The 17,596-nt window shown below is 38.9% G+C and overlaps 2 protein-coding genes across 2 annotated transcripts in view; both read left to right on the top strand.

Annotated features, from left to right (window-relative positions):
• Positions 1–1,017: 1,017 nt before the first annotated feature.
• On the top strand, positions 1,018–3,507 carry LOC104586823 (Tetratricopeptide repeat (TPR)-like superfamily protein). Its single transcript, XM_010244189.3, has 2 exons — positions 1,018–1,101; positions 1,235–3,507. The coding sequence occupies exon 2, from the start codon at positions 1,435–1,437 to the stop codon at positions 3,313–3,315; it is 1,881 nt and encodes a 626-aa protein (XP_010242491.1). The 5' UTR covers positions 1,018–1,101; positions 1,235–1,434; the 3' UTR covers positions 3,316–3,507.
• Positions 3,508–12,307: 8,800 nt separating this feature from the next.
• Positions 12,308–17,596, top strand: part of BGLU42 (beta glucosidase 42) — a 77,065-nt gene continuing 71,776 nt past the window's right edge. The window contains exons 1-3 of the mRNA XM_019195911.2: positions 12,308–13,095; positions 13,194–13,258; positions 13,369–13,506. Of these exons, the coding sequence (XP_019051456.1) occupies positions 13,465–13,506 (42 nt within the window). The 5' untranslated portion in view covers positions 12,308–13,095; positions 13,194–13,258; positions 13,369–13,464. The remainder of the gene's footprint in view (positions 13,096–13,193; positions 13,259–13,368; positions 13,507–17,596) is intronic.

The following is a 17,596-nucleotide window of genomic DNA, read 5'->3' on the forward strand; positions in this document are numbered from 1 at the left end:
AAACCGGGTGTGACCTGGCAGGAACGCCAGCTCGACACAGTGACATAGCAACAACCATATTCCAAGAAGAGGCCCGAGCTTCCCGAGCTCCTCAAGAAGAGGCCCGAGCTCCCCAAAAAGAACCCACACTTCTTGAGAGGTGAAACCCGAGCTCTCCCTAAGAATCCCGAGGCTAACAAGGAAACCTGCAAGGGGCAAAGCCCGGACTAGCCCACCTCGTGTCAGTCCGGGCCACACCCTGGCACCTCAGGACAGTGGGCCATACTCTCATCCGAACTCAAGACTTCACCTCGTGCACCACTCCGGCACCTCGGCCCCAGGTCGTGCAACTGTAAAAACGTGCCTAACAAGTTCGTACTCTGAGGCAGCACGCCTGACTGGTTAGGATCTGATAGATGATAATCACACTGTAACGGCCACCTGCTACCGCCATCTCAGTTGTTGCAGGGGCGACCTTGACAAAGAGGACAGTGGCGGTTATGTCTGCCCCCCACAGAGGCGATTACACCTAAACTGGCAGAAGCTTGGGAGTGAGTGCACCAGGTGGTTATAAAAGACTTTCTTCCCCCAATAAAAGAGGTAGGCGATATTTGTGCTTTTTGGTCTTAAAATCCCTTATTTTCCTTGCCTTCTCAAGGGTATTAACTTGAGTTTCGAAGTATTCCCATCAGGTTCCTCCTCAGAAATCTCTTATTTCTTCCTTGTTTCAGGCATCTTCAGCTCCGTCAGAGGCAAGGTTACCGGCAGCTAAGACCAACCGGATCGTGCATCATCAAGAAGCCTTAGCCATTAGATTAGTCAAAATCAAATAAATTATGGGAAACGACTTGAGGTTTTATAACCCCAAACTTAATCCAAGTGGAGGGGCGGCCACCTGGAGTTTTAAATTGGATGTTTTGTTTCCTTTAATTAATGTCATCTTTTTTTTATTAAAAAAGAAGCCCCACCAGGGGGAAGGGAAGTTCAGAAATGGATGACATACATTGTCCATCTTCTGATAAGAATAAGAGGCGAAGACGCAATACATGAGCTGTTGAAGGAGCGAGAGATTCAAATGTTGAGACAGAGGGTTATGTTCTAACACACGTTAATGTATTTAACGTACGTTTTGAAAAGTTATGATGAATTTAAGATAAAATGTTGAAACGTGTATTGGGAATATCGCTAAATGATAAATATAGAAGATATTCTCGATGCACGCTGAAATGTTCATGTGGCGCGTTTTTGGGTGCAGATGTGAACTCGTTCCGGACTCGCCGCGCGGCAGCTGTTTCTCTCCGAACCGAGTTGCCACGCTGAAGCTTGAGGTCAGCCCTTCCAAGTTCCAAACGAGCCCAACGAAGGATACCCCAACCGCTCAAAAAACCCTTTGATCGACCAGCTGATCAAGAGAAAGGGTTTTGCTGGTGAGCTCTCACGGTTTGGAGAGAAGAGATGTGGAGGTCAAAAGCAAGAGACGTTCTCCTCAGATATTCAAGACTGGTAGCTCCCGTTCGATGCCAGGTAGCATTCGAAACCCTACCCGTTATTCGAACTCCGCCTTTGCATTCCTCAACCTTCATCTCTCACAACAAATCTTGTTACCGGAGCATTAGACTTTTCTCTCACGATTCAGCTCCTATTGCTCATGAGTTCGGTGACCAAGTTCATTCTGAATCACCTTCTTCGCCGGCTCTTGAGTCAGCTGATGCTTCTACCAGTACAAGTGGTGGTTTTGATGAAAACCCTAGATTTCTTTCGCATGAACCAGAAACTTCTTCGGTGCTTTCTGATGAAATATCTAGTCTCGAATCACAAGAATCTGGTGCACCTTCATTGAACTTAGAAGTTGGTATCGATGAAGAGGGGCCTGAGGGTGAAAGTCCAGATCCTTTATTCCAAGAAGCTGGTAACTGTGAGGATCAAATGAGCGAATTTGTTCCCGAAGAACCGTTTGAGGAAGCCCCAGACGAAACTCCCGATGTTGATATGGAGCAAGTCGAGAATGTACTCTCCGTTCTTCAAAGTAGTTTGGATGGATCTCTGGAATCAAGCTTGGATAAGATGGATTTGACTCTAACTGAGGAATTCGTAGTTAGAGTACTACAGACACCACTTGTCTTGGGTGGAAATTTAATTGGTTTTTTCAAATGGGCTTCAAGAAAACCGGGCTTTTCTGTAACTTCCAGGGTTATTGATTCCCTTGTTCGGGCCGTCGCTGCTGGTCTTAGGAAGAAGGATGCTTATGCTTTGTGGGACTTGGTAAAGGAAATTGGAGAGAGGGAGAATGCTGTCTTGACAACTGATGCTCTCAACGAATTGATCTCTCTGTTTTGGAAGTTGGGCAAGGGGAAGGCTGGTCTAGAAGTGTTTAACAAGTTCGAGGAGTTTGGATGCATTCCAAATGCAGACTCTTACTATTTTACGATTGAAGCACTTTGTTGTCGATCATTCTTTGACTGGGCCTGGTCTGTCTGTGAGAAGATGCTCAACAGTGGGAACTTACCTGAGAGCGAGAAGATTGGTAACGTTATCTCTTGCTTCTGCAAAGGAGAGAAAGCTAAAGATGCTCATCTGGTTTTTCTGATGGCAAAAGAGAAGAACAAATATCCTCCTCATTCATCTATTACTTTTCTGATCACTTCTTTATGTAGAGAGGACGAGACTGTCCGGTTAGCTTTAGAGTTGTTAGAGGAATTTTCGGGAAAAGCACAGAAATATGCAATTAAGCCATTTTCTTCTGTTGTCCGTGGTCTGTGTAGGATCAAGGACGTTGATGGGGCAAAGAATCTGCTATTTAAGATGATTGATGCAGGCCCACCTCCTGGGAATGCTGTGTTTAATTCAGTCATCAATGGCCTCTCTAAGGCTGGGGAAATGGATGATGCATTGGCACTGGTGAAGATGATGGAGAGTAGAGGATTGAGACCAGACATATACACTTACAGTGTTATTATGAGTGGTTATGTAAAAAAGCACCAGATGGATGATGCATGCAGAATTTTATCCGAAGCCAAGAAAAAGCATTCAAAGCTAAGTCCTGTTACTTATCATATACTCATCCGTGGTTATTGCAGACTTGAGGAATTTGATAAGGCTCTAAAGTTGCTGAGTGAGATGAAAAAATATGGAGTCCAACCAAATCCTGATGAATACAATAAATTGATCCAATCTCTTTGTCTCAAGGCTTTAGACTGGGAAACAGCAGAGAAGTTGTTACAAGAAATGAAAGAGAATGGGTTGCATCTGAATGGGATTACTCGGGGTCTTATAAGGGCAGTCAAGGAGTTGGGAGAGGAGGAATTGCAGTCTGGAGGCATTACTAGTGAAACATAGATTCCTCACTTTTTCTTTTTGTCTTTGTTTCTGTTTTTTCAAAGGGATGCACTTTTAGCTTTTTGAAGAGTTTAACATGACCTTCTATTTTCCTGCTGAACACAAGAGAACTTTTTGCATTTAATTTAGAAGAAGTTCTCTTTCTTTGCTTTGAATATTTTAAAATTTCGCAACTTATTTCTTTGAGTAAAACCACGCATCATATATGACAGACACATGCAAATATTAAGGATGGAACCACATTTAATGGTTCCCTCTAGGATGGTGTTTAGTATTATTCGTGTTTATGAGAAAATTGCTGCCAGGTCAGTGCCAAGTAGGTGTTTCTTGCGATGGAGCCTCAATTTTTGTTTGGTTGAGCTGTTTATTAGGAAAATGCTTGTCCTGGGTTATGTGAAAAACATTTATTAAGAAAATGCCAAAATGACATTTCTTCCAATGACAAAACATTCTCACCTTTTGGCTTATGTGGTGCCTAGCTATCATAAAGTGAAAAATGTTGTCTCATTTTTCAAGACAAATTCTGTACAAAATGTTTCCTCATAACATGGCAATGGAACCAAATAGGGTATAGGAGATTGTTTAGTCAAAAGTTTGTCTGATCTCCATCTCTTCCCTTGTTTCTATGTTAGTCTATGGTGCAGTTTATGGAAATTGCTGCAAATAACTCAAATGTGAATGAACCATCGATAAAGTGACACACCTTGAATGTTGTTTAAGTCATTAATGTTAAGTACACCTTGTCAAATGTGAACAAATGAAAAGTCGACCAGTAATTTTGATGTAGTGTGCTGTAAAAATTTTAGAATGCATTGTAGTTGGACTTTGAAAAAATGTAGGATTTTGACTTTTAGAGAAAAAGGTGCGTATGACTTGATGCTTTTTGCTACTTTGGAGAAAATGGTTGGAAGGCTTTGTTGTTACCTGGCCTTTGTATTTATATGCCTTGACTTATATAAGGGCATTTTAAATGCAGTTCCTTTGAGTGGTGTTTCTTTTTCTGCAACAGTTACTTTCTTATAACTTATTGTGCATGGTTACTTTTTTTCAAAAGAATGAAAAAAAAAACTGAAATTTGGTGTGCATAACTTCAATTGGTAGTCCGTTGTCTACCTTTATAACCTTAATTTCTCCAATCTGCTTGGTAGACCAACTGAGGGGTAGCCCAGTTGGTGCGTTGGATGAATTGTCCCAGTGGTGGTGTGGTTTTGAATCCCGTTATTATAAATAAAAAGAGCTGTTGATGTGATGTGGTACTGTTCACTTAAAAGAATAACGACCCCCAAGGGGGTGTCAGACAGTAATTAATACCAAAAAAATATTCTTCAATCTGCTTGGCAGTTGATGCAGCAAATTTTATTGATTTTTGAAATATTCCTCTAAAATGTTTCCTGCAACAAAAAGAGGGTAAATGTTCTAATCAATATGCCCCCCCTCCCCCCCCAAACAAAAAAAAATGGAAAAATTTCTAATACTTCATTTACACATTTATGGGAATTATGGAGAAAACTTCAACTGCTTTCCCCTTTAGTGAAGCTTCCTATGATTTGCTTCTTGGGATTTTCACATGTTTTGTCTTATTTCTTGGCTCTCTTCCTTGTTTACTAGCTCTGATGATTAGTTCTCTCACATGCCCTTGTTGGGGTCTAGCCAATGTGTGCATACTTTGTTCCTTAAATTAAGTCCTTTCCTTTTCCAAGCTTTATTGATCTTCTCTCATTCTTGCATCTAGCTTGTTCTCCTCTTTACTTGCTAGCAAACTTCTGTTGCTTGCATGAGAGGAAAAAGGTGTGAATTTGAATTACATCTCTTTAGGTGGTAGGTTAACCTTGATCAATTCCACCTTGGCAAACCTTCCAGTGTATTACCTCTCTGTCTTTAAGATCCCCCAAAAAGTGGCTAACTTGTTGGAAAAGGTAATGAGGGATTTTCTTTGGGAACCTGGAGAGGAAAAGAGGGATCATCTGGTGAAGTGGGAACTAGTGACCGGGAGTAAGGAGGAAGGTGAATTAGGGGTGGGGAACACAGTGATTTAAAAGGTATGCCTAGGCGCATAGACAAGGCACATTTTAGGGTAGGCACCTCGCCCAAGTTCTAGGCGCAACGCTTTCAAAAGGTGCGTGCTTGGTGCGCCTAGGCGTGTGCCTGATGCGCTTTGCACCTTAGCCCAGGTGTGCGCCTTTTGAAAATTTTATGCTTTTTTTGCATTTTTTTGAACCAACTGGCTGGGCCAAAGCTCCGAGAACCCCCTATTTGCTAATGTTGTTCATTCGTTCATCTTAATAAAAATCTTATTAAAAGGCAATTAAAATTATAAAATCATTATTTCTTGTGTGAAAATTAAGAATTTAAGACCCTATCATGGACTTGTTTGGGCTTGCCTCGAGGGGCATGGCACAAAGGTGGCTTGTAGAATCAGGAATGTAATATGTTTTACATCACATTAGCTACTTGAAGTACTGTAATTGAGGAAAAAAGAGATTGTGGGTTTTACATGCTTGAAAATGTTTTATATGTTTGATTTTTTTTTGAAATTTCTCACTTTTTTTTTGATTTTTAGCATTTTTTGGTATTTTTGCGCCTTGCTTCAAAAAAGCGTGTGCCTCGCCTTGTGCTTTGGGCGCAAATTGGCCCTTGCACCTTTTTTGCACATTGTACTTTTAAAACGCTGGGGGAACGTGATTTGTAAGAATTAAGCGTTGCAAGGGAAATGGTTGTGGAGATTCCCTTGGAGAGTGAGAAACTGTGGCACACGGTAATAGCTAGCCTACATGGACTGTTGCAAAATGGCTGGGATGCTGGAGTCTCGAACAAAGCTACTCTTTCCTCTCATTGGAAAGCAATTCATGCAGTTCTTCCTTTCTTTCTCGAGCAAACCAGGTATTTTTCTTATTCAGTGTCTAAAATTCAGTTTTGGGAGGACCTCTAGGTGGGTGATTCTACTCTTAAAAATGCTTTCCCCTCTTTATATTTGTTATCTTTGTTTAAAAATGAGTCAATTTCTACTTTCTATTCCGTTTTTGAGGGAGTGTCTTGGAATTTGGGTTTTAGAAGAGGTTTAAGAGAGGCTGAATGTGCGCCAATCTCTGAGCTACTGCTCATTCTTGATTTAGTGGTTGTGTTCCCTTCCATCCCAAATGAAAGAATTTGGATCCTGGACCCAAGGTTCTTTCTCTTGTGCCTTGTTTTTTCGTTCCTTGATTACTCAAGTTCCTTTAGGGCCTTCATTTCCAATGAATGAGATTTGGTGCAAACATGTTCCTTTAAGAGTGGAGGCTTTTTTTGGGAGGTCTTTCATGGAAAAACCAACACTTTGGACATGCTGCAAAAGAGAAGAAAAAGTTTGTTTTTTCCCCTAATCGGTGCACACACTGTAAGGCAAACAGTGAGACTGCTTATCACATTCTTATTCCTTGTCCATTTGTAACCTCTATTTGGGAGTGGTCCTTTGACCACTTTGAGTGTAGGTGGACTCTACCTATAAGCTTACCTAGTCTGTTTGCAGGTGAATTTTTAGGTGGCCAAGGAAAAAGAGGAAGAATCTTATGGAGATGCAGCCATTGTCGTTTGGATAGTGTGGGAAGAAAGAAATGTGAGACTTTTCAAAAACGAGGAGAGAAATCTGGATGCAATTTTAGACTTTATCCTGCTAAGGGTGATTCATTGGGTTAAGTCCTTGGATCTATTCTCTCCATTTTCCTTTGATGACATAAAAAGGAATTGGAGGGAAGTGGCCTTTTTGTCTACAGGAAAGACTGGAAGAGTTCAACTATGGGAACCACCATCAGAAAGTTTTGTAAAACTCAATTTTGATGGGAGCTATGTTGGCAACCTAGGCCCTTTAGTCATAGGAGGGGTATTCAGGGATAAAGATGGAACTGTCTTAGCTTTGGCCCGTTTGGCACGTCTTTTTGGGAAGATCTTGTGGTAGCTCTGACATGCAAAAGATGCATTGAGCTTTTGCATGAACATGTTTGGCAGATGCGTGTCTTTCCGTGCGTCTTTCCACAATAGATTAAAATGCAAAAGATGTGAGAGGTTTCATTTGGAGCTTCCCAAAATCAGCCCAAAATGGGCTTCTTGCGTCTTTTCGGCGTTCTGTCTTTTGGCGGCTAGATCTTCTGCGTGCCAAACAGAAATAGACTGGAAATCGGTCTTCGCGGCTTGTAAACAGCTGAAAGACCGCACATAAAGATGTGCCAAACGGGCCTTTTATTTTTGGGTCCTATCGCCCAGGGAGATTCAACTAAGGCGGAACTGTTTGCCGTGTTGTACTTATAAAAAAAAAATCAGTCTGCTGTATTGTATGGGGTCCAATTAGTAGAAAATCTAAGTTTAAGAAGGCTGTTAATAGAAGGAGACTCCCAAGTAGTGTTAAGTTGGTTAAAGAATGAAAAGAAGATAGCTTGGAGCTATCGAGATTTGGTAAAGAAGATCAAGTGGCATCTGAGAGGTGTAACAGTAACTTTTCCATGGGTTCCAAGGGTTGCTAATGGGATGGCAGATTCTCTAGTAAGGCAAAGGGTTGAAAGGGAACAACCATTTTGGGCTAAGTTGTTTTAAGGTGTGAGTGGGCAATTGCTCTTGTGGGTAAGGGAAGGGCAGGGAGTATTATATGTTAATGGGTAGGGAGTGACTGTATTGGTTTCTGTTGTTCCATCTGTTTTTAGGGGTACCCATACCCCAGTTGTAATCCTATGTATATGCTTGTTTATATTAATAAGCCTTTCTGTTATCTATCAAAAAAAAGGTATGAATTTGAGATAGGTTTTCCAGATTTTCTTTCTTGCCCCAGTTGTAATCCTATGTATATGCTTGTTTATATTAATAAATACTTTCTGTTATCTATAAAAAAAACTTATGAATTTGAGATAGGTTTTCCAGATTTTTTTTTCTTGCCCTTTTTTTTCTCTAGATAATAATTTCATGTACTTTATCCATGTAAGTTTCAATGACTCAGATGTTTTACCATGGCCAAGAGTTAAATGTGTAGCCTTTTTATTAGGGGTGCTTGACTTATATGAATAGTGTTCTTTCTATTCTGTTTTGTTGTTTAAATCAAGTCCTTTTTCCAAGCTTTAGTGATCCTGTTATTCTTGCATCATGCTTCTTCTCCTCCCCTCAACCTATTAGCATATTTGTGTTGTTTGCATGGGGGGACAAAAAAGGTATGAATTTAAGACGGGTTCTCCAGATTTTTTTTTTCAAGAAAAGGATCCTTGGTGCTTGGATGATTCTCTTGCTGAGTCTTTTCCTCTTCTTTTTCAGTGTTCCTCTAATCAAGAGGCATCTGTAGCTAAGTGTTGTAGATTGACTGGAAATTTTGTCATTTGGACCCCTCTCTTTAGAAGGAATCTCTTTGACAGGGAGCTTGAAGAGATAGTGAATATGTTGACTATCCTCCAGAATCAAAAGGTTGATATTCTCTCAGAAGACAAGTGGTGCTGGAAGTGGAATCCGGATGGTGTTTTCTCTGTCAAGTCATTGGATTCTAAGCTTTGCAGAATGGGTGTCACTGATTTCCCATGTTCTTAGGTGTGGAACCCTATTAGCCCATTTAAATCCAACTTTCTGATTTGGACCATGGCTTTGGATAAATGCCTTTCTAGAGCTAATTTCGTGAGATGGGGCATTCAAATTTTGGATCTATCTTGCGGTCTTTGTGGGAGTAATTCTGAATCAACAGACCATCTGTGCATTCACTGCCCGTTTTCTTCTTAGTTGTGGGACTATTTTCTAGGAGCCATGAACATCAGCTGGACTATGCCAAGATCGGTAAAAGAGCTCCTCTGTTGCTGGAATATCAAAGGTCTTAGCAAGAAAAGGAAATTAGTGTGGAAGACTATTCCTAGTGCTGCCTTGTGGTCTATTTGGGCTTGAGAGGAACAGCAGGTTTTTCTGTAACAAGGCTAAGAGTCCAGAAGACTTAATCCAGAAAGTTGTGGGCAAGTTATCTCTTAGGTGTCAATTTCTGAGGAGTTTAGAAACTTGAATTTGTCTGTTGTATTTCGTTCTAACTCTTGGTGGAGTATGTAATTTCTGTGTTGATTAGATTGCCTTTTTGGGTCTGATCACAACTTGTATGTGTTGCTTTGAATAAATATTACTTTACTTTTTTCCAAAAAAAAGGTAACTTCCATTCAAGGACAAAAGGGGGGGGGGGGGTAGGGGTAGATTCCAACTGAGCCGAATACTTGGCTATTTGAGCTCAATCTGTTGAAATTGTGTTAGGCTCGAGCTCAATTTGAGTTAGAGACTTGAGCTTGAGATTGGCTTGGTTCAAAGCTCACAAGTTCGAGTTTGGCTCTGCTTGAGTTCGACTACAAGCCAAGTTTTTTTCTAAAAAATAAAAATTATACATATAAAAATATTTTTTTTTATTTTACATACAAAAGTTAAGAATTATAAAATTATTTTTTATTATACATATAAAACATAAAAATATACATATAAAAATGTTTTTATTTTACATACAAAAAATAAGAATTATAAAAATTATTTACGATTATACATAAAAAATAAAAATATTATTGTATATATAATAAAAATTATTTATTATGTATTTTTATATATTTATATTTATATGTAACAAAAATTATTTATTTATTATACTAGGCTTGATTAGGCTCGCGAGCCTCACAAGCAGAGCTATATTGGTCTCAAGCTCAACTCGATTAGCAAACGAGACTATATATCAGGCTCGAAGCTCCTTTTAAATCGAGCTGAGCCAAGCTTTTCACGAACCAAGCTCGAATAGCTCGTGAGAAGCTCAGCTTGTGGCCACCCATAGGGGGGATACAAAAGGATGTGTTGTTAAAGCTGTTAATTTTGTTTTTGTTTTATTTTGTTCTTAGTTTATGTTGTATGGGACCTATGGGTATTTATATAATTTCCTTTTCTTTTTATTGTAATGCTGTTAATACTTATAAATATTAAGAGGGGCATCGATAGCCCAAGTTTTTCTTCGACTTCCAATTGTTCTCTTCTCTTCTCTTCTCTCATCTCCTCTTCTTCCCTTCTCCTTCTCTTCTCTTTTACGGGTTTAGAGTTAAAACACGGTGTCAAAGCAGTGATCTGGGTGGCAGAAGTTTATAGATCGAACCTTTTTCTTCCATTACAGGTTAGGGATCGATATCCCTTCCCCAAGGCCTGACCGTTTTTTATGTGTTGCATGTTCCTAAATTTCCTCCTAACTTGCTTTCCATTAGTAGGCATAAGTGGATTAAGGAAGGTGATGGAAATACCAAATATTTTCGTACAGTAGCTAATGGGAGAAGGAGAAAAAATTATGTGGCTAAATTGGAGATAGATGGAGAACTGATTCACTGTCAAGAAGAGATAGCAAGGCTTTTTGTGGACCATTTCAGGTCAATTTTGAGAAGACCTCTTTTGCCCCGGGAATGTTTGGAAGATTTAGATTAGCCTAGTTTGGAGGAAAACTGTGTGAGATGGCTGGAAAGAGATTTTGAGCAAGGGGAAATAAAACAAGCAGTCTTTTCCATGGATAGATCAAAAGCTCTAGGGCCAGATGGTTTTACCTTGGCGTTCTATGAGGATTGTTCGGAAATTTTAAAGGAGGATTTGTTTTCAGTTTTCAAGGAGTTTGGAGAAAGACATGGTATCAGCCTTAGAGTTAATGCCATTTTCCTAGCCCTTATTCCTAAAAAGATTGATGCCAAGCAACCTAAAGACTATAGGCCCATCAGTTTGGTGACTAGTATTTACAAAATTCTGGCAGAAGTGCTTTTTTTGAGGATCAAAAGGGTCTTACCATCCCTCATTAGCCACGCTCAGGAGCTTTTGTATAAGGTAGGCAAATTACCGATCAAATCCTAATAGAAAATGAGTGTGTAGTAGAGGACATGAGGAGATCTGGGAGACGAGGTTTTGCCTGTAAATTAGACCTTGAAAAGGCGTATGACTTGGTGGGTTGGAGCTTCCTCTTAGAGATACTCAGGCTTTGTGGTTTGGGGAAAGATGGTGTACTACTTGTGCCTTAGCAAAGGTTATATTTTACCTTTTTTTTCACAAATCTGAGCATATGGTACAAGTTCGGTTCAAGGCTAATATTTGTATTCTTTGGTCAGGGGGAGAATATACAAATGGTGATTGTTAGGCTTACTTGAGGAGTTATGGCATTCAATCTCAACATAGTTGTCCAGACACTCCTCAATAGAATGGTGTAGCAGAACGCATGAATGGCCATGTCCTTAGTGTTGTGAGGATACTTCTATAGGAATATTATGCTCCACCTTCATTTTGGGCAGAGGCGGCCAATAGAACTATGCATTTGGGATCTTGTGCCTGCTCTTTTAGATGCTTCCATCATTGGGAGCCATTGGATTTACTCCATTAAGCTAAAATTTGATGGATCTCTTGATCGATATAAGGCTCAATTAATTTCCCAAGGCTATAGTTAATGTGTATGAAGAAACCTTTGCCCCAGTTGTCAAGATCACTATAATTAATGTTTTCTTAGCATTGTCTGCTATCCAATTTTGGACCATTGAGTGGCTAGGTGTTAAGAATGCCTGCCTTCATGGTCAATTAAAGGAGACCGTTTACATGAAGGCTCCTCCTGGTTACTGTTGTGATCCTTCTTTGGTGGTTGCTGTTTGAAACATGCTCCCCAGGCTTGGTTTGAGCACTTCTGGGATGTTGTTGCGGTTAAGAAAGAAGCTAAAATGCATATTTAGCCAGGACAATATGAAGTGGGTTGCCTTTGGTTATTGGGTTAATATCTGAGTATTGACATGCATGTGTAGAATAGGATCCTAGGTGTACTCTTTAAACTGAAGCTGATGAAACCATGGCTTTGAGGAGAATGTTCTGTTCTTTTAGGTTCTTCTATTTGTTCTTTGTTTCTGTTTCATCTCTACATTATAACTGAAAGTTTATAAATTTTAGGGGAGAGATGGAGAGGGAGAGGGAAGGATGGAGAATTAGAGAGGGGCACAGAGGGAGAGCAAGAGGGGAATGGAGAGGGAGAGGGGCAGATAAGAGATGATAGGGAGAAATTGACAATTAGACAGTGAGGTGTTATAAGAAGAGAGGGAGAGTCAGAGGGTTATTTAATTTGTAAGGGTCATGTAATTATGTTTAATTTTCAACAGAATTTTATTCTTTTAAAATTTTCATTTTATTATTTTCTGACTGATTGGAGAAATGGACCAATAATAATTCCCTTGTAAGGCCATTGGGGGTACAGTTGCACCATGAAAATATATATTTTTTAATGAGTGGCGGTTTAGGAGAGATGTTTAACTAAGGAAATGTCTATACCCATTAATAAAGATGAGCATGTTTCTGTTAGATTGGAATGGATGCTAATTTTTTTCCAATTCTATCCTCCTATACTTTGTTTTTCCAATCTATGGGAGTTTGTGTCTTTTGGGACACCAGTTACAGACTGAGACTAGAAACTGGAGAAGTGTACATTCTCTGGTTCGAGAGAGAAGATATGCCAACACTTTTCAATTCAAACTATGGAAGGAGAAGACAAGTGGGGTAGGAACAACCAACTTCTTCTATAGAGAAAGCTCAGCATCTGGGCTATGTGGCACAGTCTGCATTCACAATTATTGGCTTTATTTCTTTTTTCTTTTCCTGGTTTTACTTATTTTTCATACAATCACTTTGAAAGGAAAAAAATAATTTATTTTCCTTTTTCAATGCTTTCCTTTCAAGAGCAGCTACTACAGATGCAGAGGCAATTACAAACTGATAAAACTTTTCACATCTGTCCTCGACCTTGAATGCGCTCCTGGTGCTAGGTTTCAGGTGCCAATTTCATCTTATGTATATTCTTTTAGCTTTATTTTTGTTATAGTTTGTATATCTATTCCAGTTAATCCCATGTTCTGTTTATTTTAATACAGGTACCCTGTCAGAAGTTTTGAGGCCTATGAAAAATGGTGGCATGGTTGTGGGTATTGATCTTAAGGTAAGAACCATAAAGTTGTTAACATGTAAAAGACCATCAAACAAAATAAGTAGATGGCTTGTATTGTACAGCTTATTTCACTTTCACTGAATTCCTGTTTCTTGAGGCAGTAATGATGGTGTTCATGAATGTTGGAATTGCAAAGCAAATGGTGAAAGTTCATTCTCTTCATTGTGATACGAGTGTGAACAGTTTGCCCTGATGTTATGAACTTGACAGAAGATCAAGCTAGGTCACTCTCACCTAAGGTATTAAATTGTTCATAGTCTTGCTTCTTCAACCCTTCATTTCTTTGAATTTAGATTTTCTGCAAAATGTTTTACAGAAATCCAAGATTAAAATAAGCATTTCTAGCATTTGTATTGAATATTGGTGGTTTTGACAATGTAAGCTGGAGTTGCTGAACCCCGCAATACTCATGATTGATGAGTGATGGCGTAGCTTACAAATGAGAAGTTCCTCCTTGGTTTAATGTTTACACTCCATCAAACTATAGGATTACAGTGTCAGAATATCATTCCTTCACAGAGCTTGTTAGGAACTAATGTGCCTTACGGCCCTTACCACAGGGAACCTAACCACAGTTTGTAAATATGTATTCACAGAAAGTATGATACAGACAATTTCATTTACAGTTTCAAGAATAAAAAATATGACCAAAAATTCCAATCTGACGTACTTGGTATTGTATAAAGAATTAAAGAGTGGTAAAAGATGTATAGATGTTTAATGGGTTATGCTTTTAAAAACACATGGAATGAAAAAATTGGCTTAATTTACATGTAAATGAGGAACCCTGACCCTACCTATAGCTTTCAGACAAGTAAAACAAACCATTACAAGGCCTTAAGTTGCTAGCTTGGATCTACTCTAGATCAGACATATTCAACATTAGAGCTACTCATAGTTTTCAAAGCGCAAAGGTGAGGCTAGGTGACAGGGGGTGCCTAGTGGCCTAGGTGATGGATTTTTTTAGGTAAAAAACATATATTCTAGAGTAGTTCCCTAGGTTCCATAACCATATTTCCTTAATAATTATCCATAATTTTCACAAGAAAAAGTATAAACTTCATGTTGCAGTATAGAAAATCAACATATTCATGAGAAGAAAAAAAGAATAAAGAAAAGAAAATTCAAAAAACATAGGGGCTGAACCCCTATTTCTGTTATAAGAAAAGAAAAGGTGGAAGAAGAAAATGTGTTGATCAGACAAAATTTTAAGTTCTTCCTTATTGGTTTTCAAGTCTTTGAAGGTTCAATACAGAATTTAGCAATCTTTGTGTTGATTAAACCCTAACAAATAAGAAGATAATAAAAAGAAATTAGTATATAAACACACAAAATGAATATTTTAGTTTAATAATGCCTGTTTTATAATTAAAATCTCAAAAATTAAGAATAATAAAGTATTTTATAACACAATGTACAAAACTGCTTGACGATTAGGCGAGGTGAGCCTCCAATTGCACCTTGTCGCCTAGGTGTTGCCTTGACAACTATGGAGCTACTCACTGTTTAAATTGAGGGTTTATCATACACACACACACACGGCAAATCTTCCAAGGCACATTTATGTGTTTTTGCATCACCTAAACTGTGCTTTTGCAAGTGCTCATGAAAATTCATCAATTACTTGAAAATCAGAAGTATAAGTCACCATAAGTAATGGTAAACAAAAAATGTACACTCATGCAATTTGACATCATCTACATGATCAAGCCTTGTGCAGCTGCCCTCACATTTAAAGCTTGATACTTTCTTGTGGATTACTTAAACCAACAAAGTTTGCAGTCTAGGTGAATTATTTGATATTCCATTAATCCATATCCCATATCGTTAAACAAGCAAAGCACATTATGACCTACTTTTAATTATAAATTTACATCTACCTAGAATTTCTCAAGTTTTATCCCCAACTAGCTAGGGTTAACTAAATGAACCTTATTCCACCAATTCAATGCAGCATGAACTTCTCAAAGTAGTAAAACAGGATGCTATAGAATAAGGATAAATTGCTTCTGGATGGTTATTCACACTCAACTGTAGAGAACTAGAAAAAGGTCATCACTGATTCTTCATTTTTCAAGGCACTTCACTGCATCCTTCCTGAGTTCAATGGGCATCTGTAGGCTGAGTTCACTTAATCTTAGTTGACTAACCCGAATATGAATTTGTTGTGGCCCTGCCAATGACTTATGAGTTTTACTTGATGTTAGTTGACTCACTTGAGTATGGATTTGTTGTGGTCCTGCCTGTGGTTCATTAATTTGGTTTTTTGAGATAGATATAGATGTTATTTTTAATATTCCAGGCACCATAGCATGCCAACATGGAGTAAAAGGTTCAATCAAGTGGCAGGGTGGAGAAGATAGTTGAAGGTTGAAACAAAGAGGTTCTTGTTCAAGAGTTTCAAAATCAATGGGACAATTGCGTTGAAGGTCAAGGAGCAGAACATGACATTGGTAGTGCTGGTAGGGAACGAGATAATTGAGTGGTTCCAACAGCTTGTGGATGGGGTTTTATACTCAGGAAAGGTTGAATGGGAGGATCCAAGATCAGAATGGGGAAGAAAATATGATGTAGAAAGGAAACAAAATATTGTATGAGTATTTTGGAAAAGGAAAAAACAGGTGGTATGCTTCCCTGAACAAAGAAAAGGTGCAGTGTTGAAAGAGATTTATAGAGTGCTAAGGAAGTATTCTAAACTGCAAAGAAAGTTGAAGGCAGTCAAAATGACTGAAGTGGTGCAAGAAACAAATAGGGAGAAACTGATACCTTAGAAGCCCATCTATCATTATGAAAAGGGAATGTTAAGTTTATGAACGTAGCAAACCTGGTGAAAGGGGATTGGCAAAAGAAGCTGGTAGTTGAGACAAATGAACAACCACAAGATTGGAAGGAAATAGTAGAAGCTATAATAGATGGGTTGGGTCTTAAGTGGCCTTTGTTGATTTGGTGCAGGATACTGTGGAAGCAACAACTTTGAATGTTAAAGTTGATGCGGATAATGTTATTGTTTCCAGATGGTGCTCATATTCTAATGCAGAGTTTGTGTATAGAAGATGGAGATATTATTCAAATACTGGGGCTTTGTTACCTAATTAAGGGATACAAACTAGGTAACAAATCTCCCTAATTAAAGGAAAGATAAAGCTGATTCGTAAAAATTTGTACAGCTCACAAATCTCTCAACTACTTAAAATAGCACAAAATCAAATATAATACATAATTACAGAAATCTTCCAACACTCCCCCTCAAGCTGGCATGAATATATCACTCATGGCAATCTTGCTAACTAAGTTCTCATACTGTGCCCTAGGAAGCCCTTTGGTGAGAATGTCTGCTACTTGGCTCGTGGTGGGTATGTAGGACATGCATATCACACCACTGTCTATCTTCTCCTTGATGAAATGTTTATCCACTTCTACATGCTTTGTTCTGTCATGTAGAACTGGATTATGAGCTATGGAAATAACTGCCTTGTTATCACAATAGACTTTAATAGGTGTTGGTGTAGGAACCTTCAACTCTTGTAGGAGCCTTTTGATCCATAACACTTCACAAAAGCCATGTGCAACAGAGCGGAATTCTGCCTCTGCACTACTCCTTGCTACAACACTCTGTTTTTTGCTTCTCCAGGTGACCAAATTCCCTCCTACCAAAGTGCAGTAACCTGAAGTAGATCTTCTATCATTTATATCACCTGCCCAATCTGCATCTGTGTAGGCTTCGACTTGGACATGACTCCTATTTTTGAACAAGAGTCCTTTCCCCAGAGTTCCTTTCAGATATCTCAAAATCCTGAGCACAACTTCAAAGTGAGTAGGTCTAGGTGAATGCATAAATTGACTTACTACACTTACTGCAAAGGCTATGTCAGGTCTTGTGTGCGACAAATAGATTAGTCTTCCAACTAATCTTTGATAATGTTCTCGATCAACCACCTCATTTGCTGTTACTGCTTTTAACTTCATATTTGGGTCCATTGGAGTTTCTGCGGCTTTACAACTTGTCATCCCTGTCTCCTTGAGCAAATCAAGAATGTATTTGCATTGGTTGATAAAGATTCCCTCCTTGGACCTTGCAAACTCCATTCCGAGAAAATATTTAAGTTTTCCCAGGTCTTTAATGTCAAATTCAGCCTCAAGCTTATTCTTCAACTTGTTGATTTCAAATAAATCATCCCTAGTCATGATAATATCGTCTACATACACTATCAAAATAGCTATTTTACCTTCGGTGGAGTGCTTGAAAAATAAAGTATGATCAGCTTGACTTTGTGAGAAGCCGTGCCGCCTTACTGCATTCCCAAATCGTTCAAACCAAGCTCTTGGTGA

This window comes from Nelumbo nucifera, chromosome 1, assembly GCF_055504915.1.
Source record: "Nelumbo nucifera cultivar China Antique chromosome 1, China Antique-T2T, whole genome shotgun sequence".
NCBI lineage: Eukaryota > Viridiplantae > Streptophyta > Magnoliopsida > Proteales > Nelumbonaceae > Nelumbo > Nelumbo nucifera.